Genomic DNA, 25,166 nt, shown 5'->3' on the forward strand with positions numbered 1-25,166 from the left:
AAAAAAAAAAAGCCTGTAATATTTTCTTTTTTTCCTGATGAATCATTTTCAGCTAGACTTTTGTTGTATTGGCTGCTACGTCATTCATGAACAAACATGTTAGAAATACTATTTAAAGAGAAAAAAAAAGATTGTATAGTATATTTGTTTTGTAACAAGTTTCTGTAAATAAAATAATTTATACTATTTATATGAAGAAAACACGTCTCTGCCTCGTTCCTCAGACAACATCAGCACCAACAGTCAAAGCTTTTATTATGTACACGATGAATTTGTCAAACAAACTAGGAGGTGTAAGAAAAAAAACCCAGCCAAGAAGAATCCACTTTGTTTACATGTTGATGACTCTAGATAACTTCTGGACTCTGTTGAGCAGCAAGTCCCCCTTCTTGATGGTCTCCTGGTACTGCCAGTTCTTGCTGTCAGGTCTGCAAGAAGAAGAGGAAAAAGGAAAGGATGAGGAAGTTTCCCCCGAAAAGGAGCAGAAGTGATGATTGTTACCGGTTTGTTTCCACGATCTCGTTGACTTTATCGATCTTACAGTGCAGGCGTCCTGCAGCGATGAATCGAGACAACTCCCTGAGGACAGAAGATTGAAGGCGCTAAAGAAAGGACTTTTGAGATCAGGTCTGCGGCAGTATCGGGCTCGGGCTGGATATTTTATTATTGTACTCAATATTAACGTAATAGTTTAGTTTCCAATCAGTATTAGCCGATTTGCGTGGGGAAAAAAGTAAAGTAAGTGATCGTTATTAGGGCCCGCATGGCCCATTGCATAAGGACTCCCAAAGGGAGTCCTTATGCAATGGGACATAAGGACCTATTGTATTTGTAAGGTTTTATTATTAGGGCCCGCAATGGCCCATTGCAAAAGGACTCCCACAGGGAGTCCTTATGCAATGGGACATAAGGACCTATTGAATTTCTAAGGTTTTTCTTTATTCTTTTTCTTCCGCCGCCTCTTTGAGCACTAATTTGACCCACTTATCATGCTTCAAAACTCACCATATTTGACCCACACATCAGGACCTGCGAAAATTGTCTTTTAATAAAAAAACCAAACTGCAAAAATCAAAATTGCGCTCTAGCGCCCCCTAGAAAAAAAAAAAACTAGACTGCCTGTAACTCCCACTAGGAAGGTCGGAAAGACATGAAACAAAATCCTCTATGTAGGTCTGACTCAGACCTAACTTTCATAATGGTACATTCTCGGGCTAAAATCAACAGGAAGTTGGCAATTCCCCCTTCAAGACAAAAAAGTACTAAAAACAGTCACTTTTGCCTCTTTGAGCTGTAATTTGACCCCCTTAACATGCTTCAAAACTCACCAAACTGAACGCACACATCAGGACTGGCAAAAATTGTGATCTAATAAAAAAACCTAACCCCAAATCTCAAAATTGTGCTCTAGCGCAATTTTTTAATGAAACGCACAAAAAACTGCTCCTCGGATGAAAAAACTGACAAAACTGCCTGTAACTCCCACTGGTAAGGTCGGAGAGACATGAAACAAAAACCTCTATGTAGGTCTCACTTAGACCTGCATTTCATAAATTGACAACGCCCAGCAAAAATCAACAGGAAGTTTGCTATTCCCCCTTCAAAACAAATTTTTTGTAAAAACCGGTCACCTTCCTTCAAAAACTATCCTCTGAGCGCGTTTGTCGTTTCGGCTTCAAACTAACACAGGAGAGAGATTAAACCCTTGTGTATAAAATAACAGAACAGCGTTTTAATACCTGCTCCGATTTTGATTTTATGACCCTTCAAAGACCCGCTGCGCTGATGCTGCTGTTTTTTTAAGATGGCTGCTTAAAAGCAGGAAGCACCAACGTGCCCACACAATGCAGACAAGGTAGGTACACTAGACAAAAGTCTTGGGACACTTCAGACTAAAAGTAGACAAAAGTATTGGGACACTTAGGACTAGCACCTGCCAAATACGTGGGCCCGACCAACGCTGCTTGCAGTTTTAATTATTCTTTCTTTTTTCTTCCGCCGCCTCTTTGAGCACTAATTTGACCCACTTAACATGCTTCAAAACTCACCATATTTGACCCACACGTCAGGACCTGCGAAAATTGCCTTTTAATAAAAAAACCGAACCCAAAAACTCAAAATTGCGCTCTAGCGCCCCCTAAAAAGAAAAAAAAAACTAAGCTGCCTGTAACTCCCACTAGGAAGGTCGGAGAGACATGAAACAAAAACCTCTATGTAGGTCTGACTTAGACCTAGTTTTCATAATTGTATATCCTCGGGCAAAAATCAACAGGAAGTTGGCAATTCCCTCTTCAAGACAAAAAAGTAATATAAACAGTCACTTTTGCCTCTTTGAGCTATAATTTGACCCCCTTAACATGCTTCAAAACTCACCAAACTGAACACACACATCAGGACTGGCTAAAATTGTGATCTAATGAAAAAACCTAACCCCAAATCTCAAAATTGTGCTCTACCGCAATTTTTTAATAAAACGCAGAAAAAAACTGCTCCTTGGAAGAAAAAAATGACAAAACTGCCTGTAACTCCCACTGGGAAGGTCGGAGAGACATGAAACAAAAACCTCTATGTAGGTCTCACTTAGACCTACATTTCATAAATTGACAACCCCCAGCAAAAATCAACAGGAAGTTTGCTATTCCCCCTTCAAAACAAATTTTTTGTAAAAACCGGTCACCTTCCTTCAAAAACGATCTCTTCTGAGCGCGTTTGTCGTTTCGCCTTCAAACTAACACAGGAGAGAGATTGAACCCTTGTGATTACAGCGCTTTTTTTCTAACTGCTCCGGTTTTGATTTTATGACCCTTCAAAGACCCGCTGCGCTGATGCTGCTGCGCTGCTGTTTTTTTAAGATGGCTGCTTAAAAGCAGGAAGCACCAGCATGCCCACACAATGCAGACAAGGTAGGTACACTAGACAAAAGTCTTGGGACACTTCAGACTAAAAGTAGACAAAAGTATTGGGACACTTATGACTATCACTGGACAAAAGTATTGGGACATTTAGGACTAGCACCTGCCAAATATGCGGGCCCGACCAATGCTGCTTGCAGCTTTAATTTCTAATTAATACTGTAATCTGACAAGTTGGAACACTTTGACAGCCAATTTAGACCCGGAAACGGCAAGAGCGACACAAAAAGGCGCTGCTTCTTGAGGATTATGATTCAATCTTCATCTACTGTATTTTTCGGACTATAAGTCGCAGTTTTTTTCATAGTTTGGCCGGGGGTGCGACTTATACTCAGGAGCGACTTATGTGTGAAATGATTAACACATTAGCGTAAAATATCAAATAATATTATTGATCTCATTCACGTAAGAGACTAGACCAGGGGTCGGCGAGCCGCATGCGGCTCTTTGATCACTCTGATGCGGCTCAGCTGCATACTTGCCGACCCCCCCGATTTTCCCGGGAGACTTACGGATTTCAGTGCCATCTCGCAGAATACTCCCGGGATTAATACTCCCCGATTGTCACCCTTACAATGATAATAAGGGCGTGCCATGATAGTACAGCATTTAGCACCCTCTATAATATGTACAAACAACATGCCGGCCCAGCCTCTTGTTATACGCATCTTCTGCTTGCACACATAAGTGACAGCAAGGCATACTTGGTCAACAGCCACACAGGTTACACTGACGGTGGCCATATAAAACAACTTTAACACTCTTACTAAAAATGCGCCACACTTTGAACCAAAACCAAACAAGAATGACAAACACATTTTGGGAGAACATCTGCACCTTAACACAACAGAACAAATACCCAGAATCCCATGCAGCCCTGACTCTTCCGGGCTACATTATACACCCCTGCTACCACCAAACCCCCCCACCTCCCCTCTGTGCGTCGGTTGAGGTGGGCAGGGTTTGGTAGCGGGGGTGTATAATGTTGCCCGGAAGAGTTAGGGCTGCATGGGATACTGGGTATTTGTTCTGTTGTGTTAAGGTGCAGATGTTCTCCCGAAATGTGTTTGTCATTCTTGTTTGGTTCTGGTTCAAAGTGTGGCACATTATTAGTAAGAGTATTAAAGTTGTTTTATATGGCCACCGTCAGTGTAACCTGTGTGGTTGTTGACCAAGTATGCCTTGCTGTCACTTACGTGAGCAAGCAGAAAGCCCCATACAACGTGTGGCTGGGCCGGCACGCTGGTTGTAGTGGGCGCTAATTGCTGTACCATCACGGCACGTTCGAGAGAATAGTTGCCCTGAAATTCGTAGTCTGTCGGAAAAATCGGGAGGGTTGACAGGTAATGACGCTGTCAAGCGCCATTCATATAAAACTCGCGGGCCGCACTAACATTCAATTTTCATATTAAGGTGTGGGCCGCGTGTCTGAGACATTGGTTTATACAAAGCACAAAGCAAAAAAAAACTTTGTATGCAGTGTTATTTCATTTTAAATTTCAAAAGATATTTGTGGCTCCCATTGTTTTCTTTAATTTGTGAAACGGGTCAAAATGGCTCTTTGACTGGTAAAGGTTGCCGACCCCTGGACAAGACGTACAAGATTTCATGGGATTTAGCGATTAGGAGTGACAGATTGTTTGGTAAACGTATAGCATGTTCTATATGTTATAGTTATTTGAATGACTCTTACCATAATATGTTACGTTAACATACCAGTTGGTTATTTATGCCTCATATAACGTACACTTATTCAGCCTGTTGTTCACTATTCTTTATTTATTTTAAATTGCCTTTCAAATGTCTATTCTTGGTGTTGGCTTTTATCAAATACATTTCCCCCAAAAATGCGACTTATATGTTTTTTCCCTTCTTTATTATGCATTTTCGGCCGGTGCGACTTATACTCCGAAAAATACGGTAAGCCATTTTGGTCCCTATTAGGGATGTCCCGATCCGATATTTGGATCGGATCGGCTGCCGATATTTGCAAAAAAAATGCGCATCGGCAAGGCATGGGAAAATGCTGATCCAGATCCAGTTTAAAAAAAAACTCCGGTCCGTGTTTTCCAACGCACCTATTTAAATAATACATTCCACATTTCGGCTGCTCCCTAATTTCCGTTCCGCATTTTCCAGCACACTTTCAACACATCCACAGGTCTGTGGAATCTCACGCAGTTGCTTTTAGCTGCTGGCATTACACGACAGGCTCTTCTCACTCTTTCCTGTGTCTCCCTCTCACAGACAGCAAGCGCACCTTCTTACACACATCACATACTGTCACGTCATACGTCACATACTGTCACGTCACACGTCACATACTGTCACATCATACGTCACATACGTATACGTCCTCCCCGAGCAGAGAGGTAGCAGCATGGCTAACGTTAGCTGTGATGCTAGCGCAGCTGTGTGACCAACGCTCCCTCTAAGGTGCTCGCCTGTGCAATTGCGCACTGTTTAAGCGTCCTCTGCGCATAGCAAATCTATGCCACGCACAAAATCAAATAAAAAAATAAGCGCATAACAATTTTCGACACACGGACACGACAGAGAAAACAGTTTTCGTCATCATTGTTCAAATATTGTAACGTCTGTCGAGACGCTTATCTCCATTCGGTGCCACACGTCCACACCATCAAAATGCCGAGGCAAAAATTTCCACATCAACACCGTATGAAAAAAATTGTGATTTTTTTAGTTGTGATTTCCTTCTCTGCATGAAAGTTTAAAAGTAGCATATATTAATGCAGTATGAAGAAGAATGTTTTAATGTAGACATGCAAGCCTTGAAAGAAAATGTTGAAAATCAAGACTACATTTCCTGCAAATGGGTGCATTTCTACCCTATATTTTAACTTTAGATTTATTCTCATATCAAACTCTTTTGGCTGTCTTTTTGACACTTACCCTCCACACCCTGGATTATAAATAATGTAAATAATTCAATGTGACTATCTTGTGTGATGACTGTATTATGATGATAGTATATATCTGATAGTATATATCTGTATCATGAATCAATTTAAGTGGAAAAACTTATTAGGGTGTTACCATTTAGTGGTCAATTGTACGGAATATGTACTTCACTGTGCAACCTACTAATAAAAGTCTCAATCAATCAATCAAAACACATAGAATCATCATACTGCTGTGATTATATGCATCAAGTGTTCATTCAAGGCTAAGGCAAAATATTCAGATATATATTGTGTATCGCAATATGGCCTTAAAATATCACAATATTAAAAAAAGGCCATATCGCCCAGCCCTAGTTCAATGATGCCATTTCTGTTTGTCATGTATAATTTTGTCTATTTTGTGTTTATCCTTGAATAAACAGGTCAGTTTCTTGTTACCAACCATTGTGTATTATTCAAACTCCCCTAATTCAGCTGGCTAGTTGTTATCAAGAGTACTAAAACCCTTTTCAACATGATTCTGACAACTAAGTAGGCTAAATAACTTTAAACTTTAATACATGCTCGGATAGGCCAGTATCGGTATCGGTCAGTATCGGATCGGAAGTGCAAAAACAATATCGGTATCGGATCGGAAGTGCAAAAACCTGGATCGGGACATCCCTAGTCCCTATTGACTTCCATACATCCTAGTGACAAGTTGACATGTTCAAATGTTTCACCACATGCTAGGAACAATAGTTTTGGCTGTAATTACAACATAATATTCCTTCATATCCAATATGTTTGCATTGTTGTTCAATCAAAGTGTAAAATCTGCCAAACAAGGACTTCAATGTGCTAACAGTGCACTGCCGTGCTAAAACCTAATCTTAAATATTACTCTTTGAAACAAATATTTTGGAAAATCTTGCATAATTTGTGATTTTTCCTTGATAAATGTACATCTATTTTAAGCTTGTTGAAAAAAATACATGTTTGTCGGTTTTGTGTTGAGCTGTTTAAAAAAACATTTCATTAAAGCAAATATGTTGTCCAGTCATGATAATAAAAACATGAAACTTATCTGTCAAGGGTAGGGGTCGGCAACCCGCGGCTCTTTGATCACTCTGATGCGGCTCAGCTGCATACTTGCTGAACCCCCCAATTTTCCCGTGAGACTTCCGGATTTCAGTGCCTCTCGCAGAAAACTCCCGGGATTAATATTCACCGATTTTCACCCTTATGGCTATAATAAGGACGTAGCATGATGGTACAACATTTGACGCCCTCTACAATCTGTATTACCAGAGTGCCAGCCCAATACTTGTTAAACAATATACATCTTCTGCTTGCACACGTACGTGACAGCAAGGCATACTTAGTCAACAGCCACACAGGTTACACTGACGGTGGTCATATAAAACAACTTTAACACTCTTACTAATAATGCGCCACACTTTGAACCAAAACCAAACAAGAATGACAAACACATTTCGGGAGAACATCTGCACCTTAACACAACATAAACACAACAGAACAAACACCCAGAATCCCATGCAGTCCTGACTCTTCCGAGCTACATTATACACCCCTGATACCACCAAACCCCGCCAGCCCCTCCGTGCGTAGGTTGAGGTGGGCGGGGTTTGGTAGCGGGGGTGTAATGTATCCCGGAAGAGTTAGGGCTGCATGGGATTCTGGGTATTTGTGCTGTTGTGTTTATGTTGTGTTACGGTGCGGATGTTCTCCCGAAATGTGTTTGTCATTCTTGTTTGGTGTGGGTTCACAGTGTGGTGCATTATTAGTAAGAGTGTTAAAGTTTTTTTTTTTTATACCGCCACCGTCAGTGTGAGCTGTGTGGTTGTTGACCAAGTATGCCATGCTGTCACTTACGTGAGTAAAGCGGAAGCCCCATACAACGTGTAACTGATCAGGCACGCTGACTGTAGTGGGTGCTATATGCTGTACCGTCACGGCACGCATGACGCTGACAGGCGCCATTAAATAAAAACCCGCGTGCCGCACCAGCTTTCAAATTCAACATAAAGGTGTGGCCAGCGTGTCTGAGACCCCTTGTTATACAAAGCAAAAAAAAAACTTCGTATGCAGTGTTATTTCAATTAAAATTTAAAAAAAAATTTGCGGCTCCCGTTGTTTTCTATAATTTGTGAAACTGGTCAAAATGGCTCTTTGACTGGTAAAGGTTGCCGACCCCTGGTCTAGGACACACTTATTGGTGACCAAAAATTCTACCTCTCAATGGCAATTAATTTGGAGTTAACTATGAACAAACTGCGATTAGTAACAATTAAATATTTGAATCATTTGACAGCCCTGATATAATTGCTAATAATAGTAAGGTTCAATACAATGTTGTAAGGCTGAAACGACGTCATCGATTACGTAAATAAAACGGCGTCGACGCATCGCATACTGTATTTCCTTGAATTAGCGCCGGGGCGCTAATTAATTTAAAACCTCTTCTCACTCCTGCGCTTACCAAAAGGCGCGGGGTAAATTTAGGCCTGCGCTTATACATTTGAGTGATGTAAGGATACCATCATGAAAAGCACATTTAATAAAAAAAAAAACGTTATTATGGTCTTACCTTTACTTATAAATGAAGTCCATGCGCAGCTGCTTCTGATCAAAAGCATCGATAACTTGTTTATAGAAGTCTTCCTTATCTTTCTTCAGTTTTAAGAGTCTCTCTGTCTCGATGGAGATATTCCTTTAAGTATTACCTCCTGCTTCCATTGAAAGTCCAGTTTAGAAAAGTGTTTTATTTTAGATATGTAATCCTCCATGTTAAAACGATCGCTGCTCACTCTTGTTGCTTGTTGTCTTCTTCTGCAGCACCGGTCTTCTGCAGTACCGGTAGTCGCAAGAAGGTTCACTGGCGCCCTCTACCAGCAGGAGGCGGGAGTCATTTATTGACTCATATTTGACACACGCAGCTACGGTATATTAATAAAACATAGCTGCTTACTGTTCTTTTTAGCATATAGCTTGGACCTTAAATCCTACTGAATAGCTCTTAATCTTCTTCCCTTTATGCGATTTCAAATGATTGAAATCAGCCTCCTGCTTTTTGAAAATGATGACAGGTGAAGTGTCACTCACGTATGCTGATTATTTTGCGAAACGAGTTTGACCCGGCGGAAATTCTAGACGTATGCTAATTATTTTGCGAAACGAGTTTGACCCGGCGGAAATTCTAGACATGCGCTAATAAAATTACTATTTTGCGAAACGAGTTTGATCCGGCGTTAATCCTGAGTTGGCGATAAGGCCAAGCATGCGCTAATTATTTTGCGAAACGAGTTTGACCCGGCAGTAATTGGAGGAATGCGAATACGCCAATACAAGGAAATACGCACTTTTTTGTATTGGATGTTTATCTTTATTTTTGCACATTTTAAAGCAAAATAAGCAATACTTTTACTTTTGAAATGCTTATACTATTGCAGAATATTAAGATTTGCACTGGATGTTTATTTTATATTTGCACATTAAAAAGCAAATAAGCTACTTTTAATTTTGTTAAATGTTAAAAGTTTTAAATGTTTACATTGTTACAGAATATTTTGTCATGTTGTTGTCAATGTTGACTGAGTGGCCATACTTTGTTTTTTTGTCAATAAAAGCCACGCCTTTTGAAAAAACTGGCCTACATTTATTTTTTCATCTTCATTTGAAATAAAATAAAAAAAATCGGTAAAAGGAAAAATAATCTACAGATTAATCGAAAAAATAATCTACAGATTAACCGATTAATCGAAAAAAAGAATAAAAAAAGAAAAAAGTTGCTATAGTTATTAGCTGTACCTTTTCTATCTGTGCAAGGACAAAAACTTATTGTCTGAGGGGTGGCCTCAGCCGCAGATGTTATCTTTGTTTTAGCCCGCTAACAGCCAAGGACTTCAAGGACCTCAACGAAGATAAGACGACAGCACGCAGGCGAAGCTGAGACAAGGCGAAATCACAAGGCCCCAGCACATTCCGCCACGTATTGTGCGTACTGGAGCTGCTTTGCATGATATGTGTGACCACTCCTTTTAGTGATGTTGACTGTGGAACACCTGAATAAATAGAGGGACGCAGGAGATGTACTTTAGAGCAGTGGTTCTCAACCTTTCTTCAGTGATGTACCCCCTGTGAATTTTTTTTTTAATTCAAGTACCCCCTAATCAGAGCAAAGCATTTTTGGTTGAAAAAAAAGAGATAAAGAAGTAAAATACAGCACTATGTCATCAGTTTCTGATTTATTAAATTGTATAACAGTGCAAAATATTGCTCATTTGTACTGGTCTTTCTTGAACTATTTGGAAAAAAAGATAGGTTTTTATTTATATTTATAAAGGATTTTTGAATTGTTGCTATTTTTAGAATACCGGTATTTAAAAAAAATCTCACATACCCCTTGGCATACCTTCAAGTACCCCCAGGCACTGGATTAAGTGATAGAAAAATAATCGTTAGCTGCAGCCTTACAATGTTGTAATTGTGGAGATTAATTAGAGTGAGAGACCAATCAGTGAGCTGCTATAATGATAGTGATGCTGTAAGCTCGTTTTAGTCTTAAGAAAAGACACCAGACTTCTGGCGATCAGAATAAAGGTGGGTGTGTACTCACTGGTCGATGAACTCGGTGCTGACGCCAAAGGCCTCGGCCATGTAGCCCAGGGTGAGGGAGCGGTAGGACTCCAGCAGCTGGCTGTAGGCCTGGATCCTCATCTCTCTCACGTAGTAGCGGTAATGTGGGGCAAAGAGCCAGTCCTTCTTCATCTCCTGCTCCACCGTGGCTGTGGAACACAAACAACAAATAGGATGTACACATACCCTATTTTATGGACTATAAACTGCTACTTTTTTCCCACACTTTAAAAAACTGTGAGGCTAATTTTTCTTCTCTAATGGTCATAAGTCGCCACCTCACCGCAGGGTCATAATGTTTTATTTCAACAAATAGTTTTCATATTCCACCGACAGAGACACTGATACGGTGTGTTATTGTTTGTGCTGTGGCGCCATCTTTTGGACGAGCTAGCTCACTGCAGGTGCTGTGGGTTGAAAACGTACCTCCTGTTTTGTGCCTTAAACTGGAGGTAAAGGTCTCATTTTGTCTATTATTCGTCCATAGCTTTCCGACTCAAAAGGATTCTGTATTCAGCACTCCAAGCAACGTTTGTACATTTTTACATTATAACTAAATGATGTCTGTAGGAGTGTTTTCATGCATATTTGTCATAATGTAACCAAGCCCGATGGTAGCAGGTTCCACCTGTTCGATCAGGCGCTACGGGTTCATCAGACAGCTTCTTTCCCACAGCTGTCACCATCCTGAACTCAAAACTTATAATAATAATTCACCCCTATACAATATCCTACCCTACTGTGCAATATTACCCTTCGAGTGCAATACATCCCACACTGATTGTCATTACTTTATTACTCTTGTCTTGTTCTGTATATTGTACAGTGTTTTGTGTATTGTACAGGATTGCTTATTGTTTTTATTGGATAGTAGTCTGTTTATTTCAATTCTTACTTTTTTATCTTTATTACTTAGGTGATTTATTTTTATTCCTTATTTGTTTCCACTACCACACCTTAAATTGGAGTCCTTAATCTCGTTATATGCAAATATAATGACAATAAAGTCCATTCTATTCTTCATCTATTCAGGGTTTGCTAACAGGATTACAAGTGTCTTTGTTAGTATTATTAACTTACAATTGCATTTTTCTTATATAGTTTCAGTTTCATACATTTTGGCCAAAATGTCTCTGGAGTTACTGAGTCTGTTGAGCTGATTGGAGAGCGAGTTTCAGCAGCTAGTGACTCCATGACCATGACTTCTGTTTTGTTTGATTTTTTTCCGTTTTACTGCCTTGTTACAGACACCGTTTGGAAACAAAGTTATGTAGATCAGTGTTTTTCAACCACTGTGCCGTGAGATACAGTCTGGTGTGCCGTAGGAGATTTTCTAATTTCACATATTTGGGTTAAAAACATTTTTTGCAAACCAGTAATTATAGTCTGCAACTTATGTGTTGTTGTTGTTGAGTGTCGGTGCTGTCTAGAGCTCGGCAGAGTAACCGTGTAATACTCTTTCATATCAGTAGGTGGCAGCAGGTAGCTAATTGCTTTGTAAATGCAGGTAAAAAGGTGTCTAATCAATCAATCAATCAATATTTATTTATATAGCCCTAAATCACAAGTGTCTCAAAGGGCTGATGCTTAAACCAAAAATAAACAAAAGGTGAGTGCCCCTAAGAAAAGGCATTGAAGCTTAGGGAAGGCTATGCAGAACGAAACTAAAACTGAACTGGCTACAAAGTCAACAAAAACAGAATGCTGGACGACAGCAAAGACTTACTGTGGAGCAAAGACGGTGTCCACAATGTACCGTATTTTTCGGACTATAAGTCGCAGTTTTTTTCATAGTTTGGCCGGGCTCCAGTGCGACTTATATATGTTTTCCTTCTTTATTATGCATTTTCGGCAGGTGCGACTTATACTCCGGTGCGACTTATACTCCGAAAAATACGGTACCTCCGAACATGACATGACAATCAACAATGTCCCCACAAAGAAGGATGAAAACAACTGAAATATTCTTGATTGCTAAAACAAAGTAGATGTGGGAAATATAAGACATGAAACTGCTACAGGGAAATACTAAAACAAGAGAAAAAGCCACCAAAATAGGAGCGCAAGACAAGAACTAAAACACTAAACACAGGAAAACAGCAAAAAACTCCAAATAAGTCATGGCGTGATGTGACAGTACACCTACTTTGAGACAAGAGCTATAGTGATGCATGCTTGGTTATGCTTTAAAGTCATATCCAACAATTGCGACGACGACTTTTTACTGTCAACTGAGTTTATGATTTCTGCTAGTCGTGGGCCTCTGGATTTTTGCACGCAAAAAATGTGCCTTGGCTCAAAAAAGGTTGAAAAACACTGATGTAGATAAACATTTACAAAATCTTTCGTAGCGGTATATATCTGCAGCTTAAAGTCAGGTGTGGCTAATATATGGACCGTATTTTTCGGACAATAAGTCGCAGTTTTTTTCATAGTTTGGGGGTGCGACTTATACTCAGGAGCGACTTATGTGTGAAATGATTAACACATTAGCGTAAAATATCAAATAATATTATTTATCTCATTCACGTAAGAGACTAGACCAGGGGTCGGCAACCCGCGGCTCTAGAGCCGCATGCAGCTCTTTAGCGCCGCCCTAGTGGCTCTCTGGAGCCTTTTAAAAAATGTATGAAAAATGGAAAAAGATGAGGAGAAAAAAAATCTTTTTTTTTTTTTAATATGGTTTCTGTAGGAGGACAAACATGACACAAGCCTCCCTAATTGTTACAAAGCACACTGTTTATATTAAACAGGCTTCACTGATTCGAGTATTTGGCGAGCGCCGTTTTGTCCTACTAATTTTGGCGGTCTTTGAACTCACCTTAGTTTGTTTACATGTATAACTTTCTCCGACTTTCTAGGACGTGTTTTATGCCACGTCTTTTTCTGTCTCATTTTGTCCACAAAACTTTTAAGGTTGTGCGTGAAAGGTGAGTTTTGTTGATGTTATTGACTTGTTTGGAGTGCTAATCAGACATATTTGGTCACTGCATGACTGCAAGCGAATCGATGCTAACATGCTATTTAGGCTAGCTATATGTACATATTGCATCATTATGCCTCATGTGTAGCTATATTCGAGGTCATTTAGTTTCCTTTAAGTCCTCTTAATTCAATTTATATCTCATGACACACTATCTGTATGTAATATGGCTTTTAATTTTTTGCGGCTCCAGACAAATTTGTTTTTGTATTTTTGGTCCAATATGGCTCTTTCAACATTTTGGGTTGCCGACCCCTGGACTAGACGTATAAGATTTCATGGGATTTAGCGATTAGGAGTGACAGATTGTTTGGTAAACGTATAGCATGTTCTATATGTTATAGTTATTTGAATGACTCTTACCATAATATGTTACGTTAACATACCAGTTGGTTATTTATGCCTCATATAACGTACCATACCTGCCAACTTTTGAAATCAGAAAAACCTAGTAGCCAGGGTCCAGGGGCCGCAGGCCCCGGTAGGTCCAGGACAAAGTCCTGGTGGGGGGTTCCTTCGCCCCCCGACGCAAAATGATTATTAGCATTCAGACAGGTTAAAATGTTGCTAAAACCATCACTTTTCTATCAGTCACAGTGACTTTTCAAAACAAAAATATTACAGCAAAAATCATATGGGTTGATTGACATGTTTATTCTGTAAGCTAACTTCAATAGTTTGAAATTATTTTGACAGTTAATGCCAGTTATCCTGTCAACCTTTCACAAGACTTCAATTTGTTAATTGAAAGTATCAACAGTATAAACACTTTTTACAGTAAACAAATGGTAAAACAGTACTAAACAATTCCATTAAAAAAAAAATTGGTGTCATTATTAACTTTCTGTCCAAGCTTGTATAATCTACTGCCTTGTTCAATTGTAAAAAATATTCTGTGCCTAAAATTCACATTTCTATCACAATTATCATACTGTAAACATGGTAAGCTAACTTCATTAAAATTAATAGTCCTGTCAATAGCATGGAATTACAATTCAAATGTAGTTTTTTTGTAAGCCTTTCAAAATAATTCAAAATATGAAAAATTAATTAAAATTAATTTAAGCCATCAGACACTTGAAAAGTGGCACATCACATCTCTAATGTAATCATTTTAACTTTTCAACAGAAATAGCACTGCAAAAATATTAAGGACATACTTCTGTATTTTGGTAGTTATGCTGTCAACATTTAACTAGATTTCTTCAACTTGGACTTGAAAGCATAAATAGTATAAACACTTTTAACAGTATAACAGTACTAAACAATTCCAATAGATAACATTGGTGTCATTACCTTTTTGTGGCTAAAATCCAAATTTAGCAAAGGCATTAGACTTGTGTTTTTTTGTCCCAACGTGGTCTTTTACATCGCTAATTCCTCCGTGTCCGATCGAAAAATCTTGTCTGCACAAGGTGCAATTCGCGTAGTTTTCACCCTTTTTGGAACGGATAATTATTCCCGGATAGGCTTTTGAATATTCTTCACGGAATGACTGCAGTTTTCTTTTCGGTTTAAGACTCGTTTGCGATTTTTCTCCGGTTGATTCCATGATCGTTCGCTCGTTTGGAAACAATGGCAACCGGTGCTATAAATAGCCTCGCGCATGGCATTCGGAATGGCTCGATAGGAAGTTACGGGAAGCAGTGTCGATTGTCATTGTTGTTACGCGATTTCGTGAATAAAACTTAAAAAAAAAAAAAATAATTTAATTAATGAAAAACCGTATTTTTTATCACTGCAACCGTAACCTGGAATAGGTTGATTAAAACCGTACTAATTATGGGAAAACCGGAGTAGTTGGCAGGTATGACGTACACTTATTCAGCCTGTTGTTCACTATTCTTTATTTATTTTTAATTGCCTTTCAAATGTCTATTCTTGCTGTTGGCTTTTATCAAATACATTTCCCCCAAAAATGCGACTTATATGTTTTTTTCCTTCTTTATTATGCATTTTCGGCCGGTGCGACTTATACTCCGGAGCGACTTATACTCCGAAAAATACGGTACACGTTTATTTCTTCTGAAATTTGTGGGGTGCAGCTTAAATACCGGTGCTCTCTATAGCCCGTACATTTCGGTACTTAGAAGCAACAGAGAAGGTGAAAGGATTCTCACCCAGAGACTGGAAGAAGACGGAGTAGCGACACTCGTAGAGGGAGAAAAGATACTGACGCACGGCAGGCAGACTGTGCAGCACCTCCAGGATCTCTGCTCCTTTTATTACCTGGAACAGAACATGGCCGTCATCTAAACACCGCGGGAGACATGTTCTCCTACTGCACCTTTTCACGCAGGTCTGGCCGTTTGAGGGCGATCATGCACACGTAGACCGTGTAGGTGACGAAGGTCTTGTAGTCCATGAGCTCGTAGGACGTGAAGGTGGAGACCGTGTCCAGGAAGAGCTCGGCGGCCTGCTTGAAGTCCCTGATGGCCACGCAGTACAGGCCCTGGTAGACTTTCAGCCGGTTCCTCCTGTCCCAGTCCCCGCCCTCCTCGATCAGGCTGCAGGAGGATAGGAGGCGTGGTCAGTTTGAGAGACAAATGCAACAAAAAAGCGACATCACCTCTTGGCTTTCTCGGAGTTGCGTGTGATGAGGTCACTGTCCATGTAGAAGAGGCCGATCCTCAACAGGTAGAAGACGATGTCCAGCCGATGACCCAGAGCCACGGTTTTGTCGTAGGTCTTCCTGAAGGCTGTTAGGGCGCTCTCCTGTGGAGGCACAAGGCGTAAGTGGACTTTTTCCACATGTGTGCGTGCAGAACCAGAGAAAGTAGAGCTATCCTTTCATCATCAATACATGCACTGCAAAAACTGAAGTCTAAGTAAGATGAAATATCTCAAATAAGGGTGATATTTGCTTTTTTTCTGTCTGATAAGATAATTCTTCTCACTAAGCAGATTTTATGTTAGAGTCTTTTACTTGTTTTAAGGGTTTTGGTCCTAAATGATCTCAGTAAGATATTACAGCTTGTTGCTGAGATTTGATGACCAATATTAAGTAAAACATGCTTGAAACTAGAATATCAACTGTTGCAAAGCTGTGTCATCAACACTCACAAGTATAAAACTACTTTTTTTAAAGTAATAATTTCTTACTTCAAGCATGAAAAAAAAAATCATGATTTTGACACAATTGTGTCTCATAATTAAAACAGATGACAGCCAAATGGACTTTGCTGTTTTATTTTCAATGAAACAATAGAAAATACGTACTCATATAGTAGTACAGTTGGCACAGTACAGTAAACTGACAGTTAATATTTAAACATTTAACATTTCTAACAATTTTGAACAGAAATAGTTCATGCACATTCAGATAAATTCTTTAAAATTACAATTTAAAAAAATTATATATGTATATATGCGCACTAATTGACTGAAAGACCACGCACTTGGCGTGATGATGTCATGTTATCCATGGAAAAATGCATTTTTATTTTAGACCTCCAAACATCAATAGATGACGTAACCTGGGCAAAAATTGAGAAAAGGGTTCACTCATCTTCAATGTGCGCACGACACTCAATGGTCCAATTTAAAGTGATACACCGGGTGCACTTCTCAAAAGCAAAATTATCAAAAATATTTCCCCATATTAACCCATTATGCGATAGATGTAAACTAGATAACGCAACATTAATACACATGTTTTGGCTTTGTCCGAAGCTAAAGGGGTATTGGAAGTCCATCTTCGACGCACTCTCCACGGTCTTAACAATTCAAATCGATCCAAACCCTTTCATTTCTGTATTTGGAATCATTCCTGAAGGGATGGAACTACCTGTCGGGGGTCACAAAATAGTTGCCTTTACCACCCTCCTCGCACGCCGCCTGATATTGTTGAAGTGGAAGGAGGCTGTCCCACCCTTAGTCTCCCACTGGATAAGGGACATACTAGCAAACCTGAAGCTCGAGAAACAAAGATATACATTACGGGGCTCTGAAAACAAGTTTTTTTAAAGTGTGGAGACCTTTTTTAACTTTTTTTGACCAATCTTCTACACAAGTGCAGGAAGAGCCCTAGATATGTACCTAAATATGGCCTTGTCATGCTGCGTCTACATTATGTTTCAGTTTTCAATTACTTTGTTTTAAGTGCCTTGTACTGAACTTTATTTATTTATTTATTTTTTACTCCGGGTACTTTTGTTTTTTGTCTTTGTTTTGAGTGACAGCAGAGGTAGGGGATGAAGAGGGTTTGAATATGTTGTTAATGTGAATGTGAAATCAATAAAAAGAACTATGAAAGAAAGGAAAAATGCATTTTTAGACAATATGATTTGCCTGAGCAGCTAGGAGACCCCGAGAGTAACAAGCGCTTGCCTTGTTGCCTTTCCATTAAGAACAATAAATTAGTTTTTAGTATAAGTTTGCTGGTTTCAAGAAATGTAATGCTGAGCGCATATCATTATGTCAAGATAATGGCACTAGCATCTACTTCATTTACGAATATTTTTCAACATATTGAGCAAAAAGTTCTCTTTTTTTTTCTACCAAGAAAAGTGCACTTGTTATTAGTGAGAATATACTTATTTTAAGCTATTTTTGGGTTCATTGAGGTTAGCTAATTTTACTTGTTTTGGAAAGTCTTGACAAGCCGAATTTTCTTGTTCTATTGGCAAATTTTGCTTAGTTCAAATAAAATACCCCTAATTTTTGTAATTTTTTTTCTTGTTTTTGAACACTGACTTTTTGCAGTGTGGTATCCTCAGTTTTTCACATGCAAAACTGTATTTTGAAATGAAAACAGAAATAGGCCCTAAGCTACAATTAATGAAAGAGTAGGGATGTAACGGTACCAAAATGTCACGGTACGCTAAGGCAGGGCGATATATGGAATGTACTCGATATATCGCGGGTTTGTCTCTGTGCGATATAGAAAATGACTATATCGTGATATTCCAGTTTACGTTCTCATGCAGTTGCTTTTAGCTGCGAGCATTACACTACAGGCTCTTTTCACTCTTTCTTGTCTCTCCTTCTCACAGAGACATAAAACAAGCGTACCTTCGTACATACGTCACATACGTGTACGCCCTCGCGGAGCAGAGAGGTAGCGGCATGGGTAACGTTAGCTGTGGTGCGAGTGGTAATACGAGAGAAAGAAAATGTGATTCTGGTGACAAATGAAGGAATAATTCATTCCCAAGAAAAACAGCAGGGGGTCCATCGTCTGGCGGTGGTTTGGCTTCAAGCGGGAAGATGTTGAACAGACAACCGTAATATGTCAAGTATGCGGCAAAAGCGTTGCTACAAAAAGTAGCATTACTGCTAATTTGTAGCATCATTTGAAAAGTCACCCGCTAGAGAATGAAGAGTGCTTGAAACTTTGCATGTCAACATCTCCGGCCGGTGCCACACCAACAAAATGCCGAAGCAACCATTTCCAGATCAACACCGTATGATAAAAATAGTCAACAACAGAAGGAGATAACGTCCGCAGAAACCTACCACACAGCGAAGGACGTAGACTCTTTGATTTCCTATTATGCAGCTCATTTTTATTTGACACTTATTGAAATATCTTGTGTGACATCATGCACAAAAGTGCACTTGATTTGTTTTAAACTATTGTAGTGGCGTTCTGTACAAAAAGTGTACTTTAATTTAGTGTTGTTTTGATTTGTCATCTTAGTGACATCATGCACAAAAGTGCACTAATAGCTTGTTTTAAAATGTCTGACAATTTTGCACTTTCTGTTTTGAAATGACATGAATGTTTGTGCCACATGTTTGTGATTTCCCTCTCTGCATGAAAGTTTAAAAGTAGCATATATTAATGCAGTATGAAGAAGAATGTTTTAATGTAGACACATAGAATCATCATACTGCTGTGATGATCAAGTGTTCATTCAAGGCTAAGGCAAAATATCGATATATATATGGTGTATCGTGACATGGCCTAAAAATATGGAGATATTAATAAAAGGCCATATCGCCCAGCCCTACGGTACGCTACTGTCAACCAGACCAGATCCATACATTACATAAACAAGGCATATTTGCTTATACACAGCTGTTTTGTACACTAATGTACAGTAATGTAAGTAAAACAGGTCTTTAAAATGCAGTGCACTACTACACTAAATCAACATACAGTACAGGCCAACAGTTTGGACACACGTTCTCATTTAATGGGTTTTCTTTATTTTCATGACTATTTACATTGTAGATTGTCACGTCAAAACAATGATTGAACACATGTGGAGTTATGTACTTAACAAAATAAGGTGAAATAACTGAAAATGTGCCAAAATCGCCACCCTTTGCTCTAATTACTGCTTTGCACACTCTTGGCATTCTCTCGATGAGCTTCAAGCACACCTGTGATGTGAAAACCATTTCAGGTGACTACCTCTTGAAGCTCTTCCAGAGAATAACAAGAGTGTGCAGAAAAGTAATCAGAGCAAAGGGTGGCTATTTTGAAGAAATTAGAATATAAAACATGTTTTCAGTTATTTCACCTTTTCTTTGTTAAGTACATAACTCCACATGTCAAGAAGACAGCCAAAAAAGGGTTGGTGGATGAGAATACATCTAAAGGTGAAATATAGTGTAGAAATGCACCAAATTGCAGGAAATATAGCCTTGATTTTCAAATTTTTCTTTCAGGGTTTGCGTGGCAACACTTTGTGCCGTAATTAATTTTCCTCTTTTTTCTGTCAAAGTTTTTCTCTTTTTTTCCCCCTCAAAAGGTGCTCACATTCCTGCAAGCATTTAACAAAACAAATGAAAAATGCACCTTTTCATTCCATCTTTTGTTGTGTCAGGTTGCATCACTTGTGACATGAAATCGTCTTTAGGGTTTGTGCATGTTTTTGACTTTTGCAGCATTTTTCTTTTGATCTTGCCGTATTGATGTGATTGTAGTAAGGCTGAAACGACGCGTCGACGTCATCGGTTACATAAATACGTCGACGCCGTTTTTGTGCGTCGACGCGTCGCATTTTTACGTCACACTACGGTCATGGCGGAGCGCAAAGCAGACGATGCGAGCGAGGGGAAAAAAGAGCGCCAAAAGTCGTCAAAAGTGTGGGAGTATTTCCAATAAACGGCCTAATAATGTTGTTGTATGCACTCTGTCGAGCGGAAATGGCCTATCATAGCAGCACAACGGCTATGAACGAACATTTGAAAAGAAAACACCCGACAGCGTTCTTGCCATCACCATCAACTAGTCAATCGTCCGCGTGAGTATACGTTGTCATCATTACACAAAAACATGAATGTGTCATTTGTATCTGCGTTGTATATTCATAAACTAAAGCAGCGTTTCGCTCTAAGAGGTGCGTTATTTGGCGTGCCTGTTCAGTGTTTACAAAGACGCGCTCCAATCTCCTCTCGCTGAAGAAAAGGGGAGCAGCAGAGAGAGAGGGAAGAGAGACTGGAAGGAGCCAGAGTGAAGCTGACATGGTGCGAGAGAGGAGGAGAGCCGGAGACAGAGGACGACGAGCGAGCGAGGAAGAGGAGCTGAAAAGCGAGGTAAAGAAAGAGAAAAGAGTTGGAAGAGAAAAGACTTTGTGTAAAATTAAAAGATTGTAAACCTGGCAAAGCCGTCTGGCGTTCAGTCTGTCGGTCCTGAAAGAACCCCACGGCACAAGACGTGTCACAAACGCTAACGTTAATTAGTTGTGCAAATACCTTTTACAACATTAACAGTTACATATACTATGTACAAACCAACAATTAACTTTCACTTTAATCATACTATCATTGTTGTGTTATTAAGCAAAATAAGCAATACTTTTACTTTTGTTGAAATGTTTACACTGTTGTTACAGAATATTTCCGTTTTGCACTTTTTGGTATTGGATGTTTATCTTTATTTTTGCACATTTTAGCAAATAAGCAATACTTTTACTTTTGTTGAAATGTTTACCCTGTTGTTACAGAATATTTCCGTTTTGCACTTTTTGGTATTGGATGTTTCTCTTTATTTTTGCACATTTTAAAGCAAAATAAGCAATACTTTTACTTTTGAAATGCTTATACTATTGCAGAATATTAAGATTTGCACTGGATGTTTACTTTTATATTTGCACATTAAAAAGCAAATAAGCTACTTTTAATTTTGTTAAATGTTAAAAGTTTTAAATGTTTACATTGTTACAGAATATTTTGTCATGTTGTTGTCAATGTTGACTGAGTGGCCAACATTTTTTTTTTGTAAATAAAAGCCATGCCTTTTGAAAAAACTGACCTACATTTATTTTTTCCTCTTCATTTTAAATAAAAAAAATAATCGGTAAAAGGAAAAATAATCTATAGATTAACCGATTAATCGAAAAAAAATATAAAAATCTATAGATTAATCGATAGAAAAATAATTGTTAGCTGCAGCCTTAGATTGTAGCACTTTCCCATGCAGTTGTTTTAATGGTGTTTGTGCGTTTTTGACTGCTGGATGCTTTTCTGTGCAAAATTTCCCCCCCAGCCTGCGTAGATCTGTGCTGCGAGGGCTGGCGAATTGACGTTCTGTGAGGTTTTTACCTTGTCGCCGATCCTGATCAGGTATTCGGCTCTGGCCATCATGGCATCTCTGATCTCACTCTCTCCAAGGTTCTTCTCAGCATCCTCCAACACATCGTCAAGCCTCTTCAGCTCCTCCTCGTTGGCCTTCTTCATTTTGCTGAGCAGGTCACCTTCCTGTTGCCACTTGAGGTCCTTGCACAAGCTTTCATAGTAGGGGGCCATGTCTAGACAACACAAATAGGCATCACTCAATAGGGCCGCACGGTTAATCGACATTGAGGTTTTAATTAGTGCGATAAATAACCAGGGTTATTTTTCCCCCAGCCGTCACTAACATTTGAGTGACAGACATGTTTGCCAATCAGAATTGTTGAGCCTTGCATTAATTCGCCTCTCGCTTCTTGCTTTCTCAGCGTTGCTACGCAACCTTATGTATAAGTTTATGGGTAGGGCATCTGAGTCTGAAAATGACATAATCACTGTGATAACGAACCCTGGGCGCAGTTCTGTTAGCTACTCATCTGGATTGTGGAACCATTGGCACACATGTTTGTATGTCAGAAACTGACATTTGGGCTTTATGTTTTATTTTTAATGTTTTGTATTGTGTTTTTATATATTAAATGGATCTTAAAGTCTGCAATAAATAAAGACTGAACAGCAAAAGATGTCTCACTCTGTGGATCACTCTCAACACATGAGCGTGTTTAAAAAAAAAAAAAAAAAGTAGAATTAACTGAGCGCAGTGAGCCCTCTTTTCAGTCATTCCCAATCTTTGTCTCGGTGGGCGGAGAGCGAGGCGGAAACTTTACACACACAGGAAGCACGCCAGTAAGAAGTGCCGGAAAATAACAAAAATTAGGAAGAAAAAAATACGACTAGAAAGCCAAACGTCCCGTTGTGGTAATATTTCAGCTTCAAACTGGACGGGCAATATGAGCCCATCAACACGGACGAACGAGCGAGAATGCAAAAGCTAAATAAGTACATTATTAGAGGTGGAACGCTCTCCCCGACCATCTTAGAGCACCACAGTCGGTCGACCGTTTAAAGAAGGGACTAAAAACCCGCCTTTTTAGCACAGCTTTTATTTAATTTCTCTGCCTTCTTGTTTTTAAATACACTGCTTGCCTATTTATCCAGTGCTTTCATTCTTTTATTTCTATTTTTATCTATGTTTCTGTTTTATCTAGTGTTTTTCATTTCTATTTTTATTTTCCATTATTATATTCTAACTTTCTATTTTTTATTTATTTATACTTTATTGCACTTTGACATTTTAACAAATGTAAAGTGCGTTACAAATGTAATTTATTATAATTATTACTATTATTGTTCTAAAGTGTGGCACTTTGAGACAAGAATATATTGATTGCCAGTCTAAGTAGCATGGCTTCCTTCACTCGTTATTTTCGCAGTTTTATGCATTTTTATGAATAAAAAAATTGCGACTCATTATAATTCATTTTTATTATTATTATTATTATTATTATTCCACATTGTTCTAAAGTGTGGCACTTCGAGACAAGAATATATTGATTGCCAGTCTAAGTAGCATGGCTTCCTTCACTCGTTATTTGCGCAGTTTTATGCATTTTTATGAATATAAAAATCGCAACTCAAAATAATTCATTATTATTATTATTATTATTCCACATTGTTCTAAAGTGTGGCACTTTGAGACAAGAATATATTGATTGCCAGTCTAAGTAGCATGGCTTCCTTCACTCGTTATTTGCGCAGTTTTATGAATTTTTATGAATATAAAAATCGCGACTCAAAATAATTCATTTTTATTATTATTATTATTATTATTATTATTCCACATTGTTCTAAAGTGTGGCACTTTGAGACAAGAATATATTGATTGCCAGTCTAAGTAACATGGCTAATTTCACTCGTTATTTGCGCAGCTTTATACATTTTTATGAATATAAAAATAGCGAATCAAAATCATTAATTACTATTATTATTATTCCATATTGTTCTAAAGTGTGGCACTTTGAGACAAGAATATATTGATGGCCAGTCTAAGTAACATGGCTAATTTCACTCGTTATTTGCGCAGTTTTATACATTTTTATGAATACAAAAATCGCGAATCAAAATCATTAATTATTATTATTATTATTATTCCATATTGTTCTAAAATGTGGCACCTTGAAACAAGAATATATTTATTGCCAGTCCAAGTAACATGGCTTCCTTCACTCGTTATTTGCGCAGTTTTATGCATTTTTATGAATATAAAAATCGCGAATCAAAATCATTAATTATTATTATTATTATTATTATTCCATATTGTTCTAAAATGTGGCACCTTGAGCCAAGAATATATTGATTGCCAGTCTAAGTAACATGGCTTCCTTCACTCGTTATTTTCGCAGTTTTATACATTTCTATTAATGTAAGAATCGCAAATCGAATCGCGATTTGAAGAGAAAAATCGCATTGGAGTTTGTGCTCAAAACCGTTCTTAGAAAAACTGACAAACTATTTATTTTATGACCCAAAATCGACAACCGCGAAAGTTACATGTTAAATGAACTTTGACGACAAGTATTATTTTAATAAAATCATACTTTTTATTCAAGCTAACGTCCTAATAATCGGTCATGTGCTCTAGCTGTTAGCATGGATTAGCACACAACGTTTAGCGGATTCCTACTCTTATTGAAACATTTAGACAACATACGTATTCATAATATGTTTATATTGTGTGTCAAGTTGAAAATAAGACAAATAGTCATGCTAACTCACTGTTAGCTTTGATAGCATCCATGAGCTCCGTCTTCACTTTAGCATCTTGGCGATGGCCGTCCATTGTCAGCAAGAACTTCAGCTGTGCTATCCTCAGGTCGGGATTCTTGGGCAGACCCTCTTCTTCGAGATTCTCCAGCGGCATTTTGTCTAACGGTGGACACTAAATAGATATAAATAAGGGATTTCTTTAAGGCGGACAGGCGGAAGGTATGATGCTAGCCAACGATGACTCGGGCAAACACCGGAGTGTGTTGTTTCCGCCCGACTGTCAGTCAACGAGGAGGGAAAACAAGTCCGTGTTTTGCTTGCTGCCCCCTGCTGGCCACACTACGAACCAGCAACTCACTTTGAAATAAGATTATTAACGAATCACTTGTTTTTTGGCTAGAACTATGTTATTAATACAAATATGATTGTACCAAATTATATACGTTTTATTATTTATTGTTTTATGGACGAATCGTAATG

The 25,166-nt window shown here is 38.6% G+C and overlaps 1 protein-coding gene across 1 annotated transcript; it reads right to left on the reverse strand.

Moving 5' to 3' along the window:
- Positions 1-238: 238 nt before the first annotated feature.
- psmd6 (proteasome 26S subunit, non-ATPase 6) lies at positions 239-24,974 on the reverse strand. Its single transcript, XM_061932537.1, has 8 exons — positions 24,696-24,974; positions 21,954-22,159; positions 16,027-16,172; positions 15,745-15,964; positions 15,578-15,686; positions 10,455-10,623; positions 502-579; positions 239-428 (listed from the first exon to the last, which is right to left on the reverse strand). The coding sequence occupies exons 1-8, from the start codon at positions 24,838-24,840 to the stop codon at positions 332-334; spliced, it is 1,170 nt and encodes a 389-aa protein (XP_061788521.1). The 5' UTR covers positions 24,841-24,974; the 3' UTR covers positions 239-331.
- Positions 24,975-25,166: the final 192 nt, after the last annotated feature.

The sequence above is a fragment of the Nerophis lumbriciformis genome, linkage group LG38 (assembly GCF_033978685.3).
Source record: "Nerophis lumbriciformis linkage group LG38, RoL_Nlum_v2.1, whole genome shotgun sequence".
In the NCBI taxonomy this organism is placed as follows: Eukaryota; Metazoa; Chordata; class Actinopteri; order Syngnathiformes; family Syngnathidae; genus Nerophis; species Nerophis lumbriciformis.